Source organism: Vulpes vulpes, chromosome 14 (assembly GCF_048418805.1).
Source record: "Vulpes vulpes isolate BD-2025 chromosome 14, VulVul3, whole genome shotgun sequence".
Taxonomy (NCBI): domain Eukaryota; kingdom Metazoa; phylum Chordata; class Mammalia; order Carnivora; family Canidae; genus Vulpes; species Vulpes vulpes.
In genome coordinates this window covers 23,194,015-23,197,606 of record NC_132793.1, presented here as the reverse complement: position 1 = coordinate 23,197,606, position 3,592 = coordinate 23,194,015, and the positions used below count along the sequence as shown (strand labels likewise).

Below are 3,592 nucleotides of genomic sequence, written 5' to 3'. Positions count from 1 at the left end.
AAGAAAGAAAAGAAAAGAAAAGAAAAGAAAAGAAAAGAAAAGAAAAAAAGAAAAGAAAAGAAAAGAAAATCCATCCCCACCTTTTCCCCCACTTATTTTCCAGAGACAGTTTATATCTGGCAACTACCAGCAGCAACTACCATCCCTAATGTCTTGTGTATCCTTCCTGAGTTAATTGAAAAATTTACAAGTGCATATATTATTTTAGCAAGAATTATTTTAAACACAGAGCAGAGGCCCAAATAAAACAGGAAGTCCCCTGAAAAACAGCACAAGGAGTGCTCTAGCTGCCTGAGTGCTTGTCCAGGAACTTAGGAGTTTAATGCCCATGTGGGCTGAGGACTTTGAGCCCAGGGGAGGCAGAGGAGGAACAGAGGTCACTGTAAAACACTAGGAACCTCAAGGAGCTGAATCTTTGGTGAAAAGCTAAGCTAGAAAAAAAAATCCACCCCTGATACAGGATGAAATACAAAGGCTTATACAACTCTTTCCTCATATGGGAAAAGAGCTTCCCCCAAGAACTCTGTCTGGCCTTGCATTTTGTGTGAGATTGGGTCTAAATCTACACCACCTGCATGATCCAGGGTCAAACAGAGAAAGTAACATAAATACTGCCCCTGAGATCTGGAAATCAAGTTTGGCTCTTTGTCTCCTGACCCTGTCCTTGTAGGCAACAGATCCGACGAGAATTTTATTCAGCACTAGACTGACTGGTCTCCATATAATTTCCTCTTGCCTTTGGCGCCTGAAAGTCCTCATGGTCCTGCTGCTGCCGCCACCACCGCTGTCCCAAGAACCTGCCTTGACGCTCAAAGGACTAGGACTTGTGGGGACTCTGGTGGGTGGTGGGTGTGGACAGTGAGTTCACCCGCCACACCGTAGCTGACTTCCATTCCTGCTTCCGTGCTGCACATAGAATCTCCTTGGAGCCCTTAGTCCGATTAACACCCTCCCAGTCTTGGCATCCCTCTCCTTGCTTTTCTGATCCAAATCTGAAGCAGGCATCCTGGTAATGAGAGAGGAATATAATGTGTCAGCAGGCTGATTCGTGCCTTTGTTCCCACTGCCCTCACTCAGCATCAAGTGTGACAGCCTGCCTCCTGGAGCTGGGAGAACAGAGCTCACCTTCCCCAGGGAAGACACACACTGAACACACAGTGTGATCCCAGAGCCTGCAAGGAGAGCATCAACTAGCTGCTCCTCATCATATTGGAGGAAAAGAGGACTCCCCAGGGAAACAAGAGAAAGGCATTCCAGGCAGAAGCAGCAGTGTGTGAGAAAGCAGAAGGTAGCTGGTATGTTTTGGGGGACAGCAAGAAGCCCAGTGTGTGAGCCTGGGAGATGATGCAGGGTCTTGAAATGTTTAGACTCTGTGTTGAAGGCCTGAAGGAGAGAAATCTTGTGTGAGAAATGGACAAGAACCTTTCCTAACCTGGTCACAGGTGTACAGAAGAGAGCCACGAGCCCCACAGAAGCATACTGACCCTGATCATTCAGCCAGTTGCCCTGGTTATACCTGAGGAAGGTAAGGATGATCACCAGGAGGTGGGGAAGAGAGGAGAGGGGGCTGACCTGGGACCCTTCGCACGGCAGCCCACAGCCACATCTTCCTCCCTCCTGTCCCCTTACTTGGTCTTTGTGGTCTTCCATTCCACGAGGGCACTGGACCACCCTCCAAAATCTAAGAGAATTGGGAGGTGGGGGAGTCTTGGCAGACTGAGAACCTGGGAAGGTTCTGCCAGGAGCCCCTCTCTGTCCTCCCTGCAGTGACTGCCCCTCACTCCGGTGCTAAGAACATCTGGGTTCCCAGACCATCACCTCCTCACGCGGAGCATCTGAAGTCCACACCAGACCAGGAAACTGCAGCAGCAGCAGCAGCAGCTTTCTCCAGGAGCCCTGGTTGCGGGCGTTCCCGGGATGGATGAAGTGTCCCATGGCTTGGTTCCCCACTGTCTCGAAGCCCTGGACACAGCCCTCGTTCATCCTGGGAAGGAGGGCAGAAACTGGCAGAGCTCTGAGGGCAGCCACGCCCTTCCCATGCCCTGCCCTCTCCCGGCACCCACCCGAAGGCTGCAGTGGGTTGGTGGACGTTGCTGCTAAGGCCAGGGCCCCACAGGGTCTGGGAGTGCCCCATCAAAGCACAAGTCCCACAGTAGATTTGGAAATGGCTCGCTGAGGGCCTGGGAATCACCTTGAACAGCTTTTCCCACATTTTGCCAAGGCCACTTGCTGAGTTCATGACCTGGAAACAGCAGAAAGAAGACCAGGGGCTGGGAGCTGGTTATCGGCTCTAGTGGAAAGAAAGCAGACCTGGAGGGTGAGACCCTTATACTGGTGGTCAGGGTTTGAGGCCGTGAGGAGGAGAGGTGCGCTAAACCAGGGCCGAGGGCAGGGGCTGGGTGAGAAAGTGGGACATGGGCTGGGCCTTGGAAGGACCAGGGGTGGGACTGGGGCCAGGGTTGACCACTGACCAACCACGAGAGTACAGTATCAGGGGTCATGGATTCTGTTGCTCCCATCAGGTATTCCAGGGCCTTCTCGTAGCAGGTAGCAAATCGGTTCCGTTCTCCAACTCTGTGGTAGCAGAGGGAGGCGTTTAGTGTCTCAGATGGGCAGCCACTTCTCCTGAATTTGAGCCAAGGGCAGTTGCAATGCCGTGGTACCAAGACCATCGGTTTTCCCTGGGGTGGCGATTCAGGTTTGGGATCCAGGCAGGGTGCCATCAGCCACATGATGAGTACCCAGAAGACCCACAGGACAAAAATCTGCCACAAATGCTTCATGTCCTGGGGCAGACAGCAGACTGACTTCTCTACCTGGGATTGAGAAGGAGGAGAAACCGAGGCCCTAGGCTCTCTCTGTCCCTTTGGCCCCTATGGCTCCCCAACCCACCACATCATACCTCCTGCCTCCCTGCCCATTTGCTCACCTCCAGAGAGGACCTAGCTGGCCCTGGGATGGAAAGTGCAAGCACAGAGAGATAACATATGGTGGGTCCCGTATCCTCCTTCAGGAGGAAGGATTAGCTCTCAGTGTGGTCCCCCATACCACCAATCATACCACAGATCTCATCATAAAGTACACATTGTGACCTCCCTTCTGTAGCCTGCCTGGGCAGAGCCGCTACCCAGTCCTGTCTGCGATATACCAGCAGTCTGCATGAGGGCAGAGATGGAACTTGACTGTCTTTTTTAGCTCTGCATCCCTAAGACTGAGAATCATTTAATAAATATTTGTGGGATACATGAGCAGAGATGAGAGGGAACTGAGAGACTAATTAGTGTCTGTGTGATGCCCCTCTCTCCAAACGTGTAACTAGGCTCAGATCTCTCTTCTATTCTCCAGACCTCATACCCAACAGCCTTATGGACTTACCCTTAGATGTCTCAGAGACCTCTCCTAACTCATAATTTTCCCTGTAAGCTAATTCCTTCCCAAGACTTCTCCATCTCGGTAAATGTCCCACCTGTCACCAAGTGGCTCAAGCCAGAAATCTATGGGCTCTCCTGGATTTCTCCTTCTCCTGTGATTTCCAAAACCATTTTCCATTCATTTGTTTCTGTCTCCATACCACCTTCTTCATTTCCACTAC

The 3,592-nt window shown here is 51.5% G+C and overlaps 1 protein-coding gene across 1 annotated transcript; it reads right to left on the bottom strand.

Moving 5' to 3' along the window:
- Positions 1–817: 817 nt before the first annotated feature.
- C14H20orf173 (chromosome 14 C20orf173 homolog) lies at positions 818–2,783 on the bottom strand. Its single transcript, XM_026009695.1, has 4 exons — positions 2,472–2,783; positions 2,064–2,242; positions 1,813–1,984; positions 818–1,006 (listed from the first exon to the last, which is right to left on the bottom strand). Exons 1-4 carry the CDS (start codon positions 2,781–2,783, stop codon positions 818–820), a joined length of 852 nt encoding a protein of 283 aa, XP_025865480.1.
- Between the last annotated feature and the right edge of the window lie 809 nt (positions 2,784–3,592).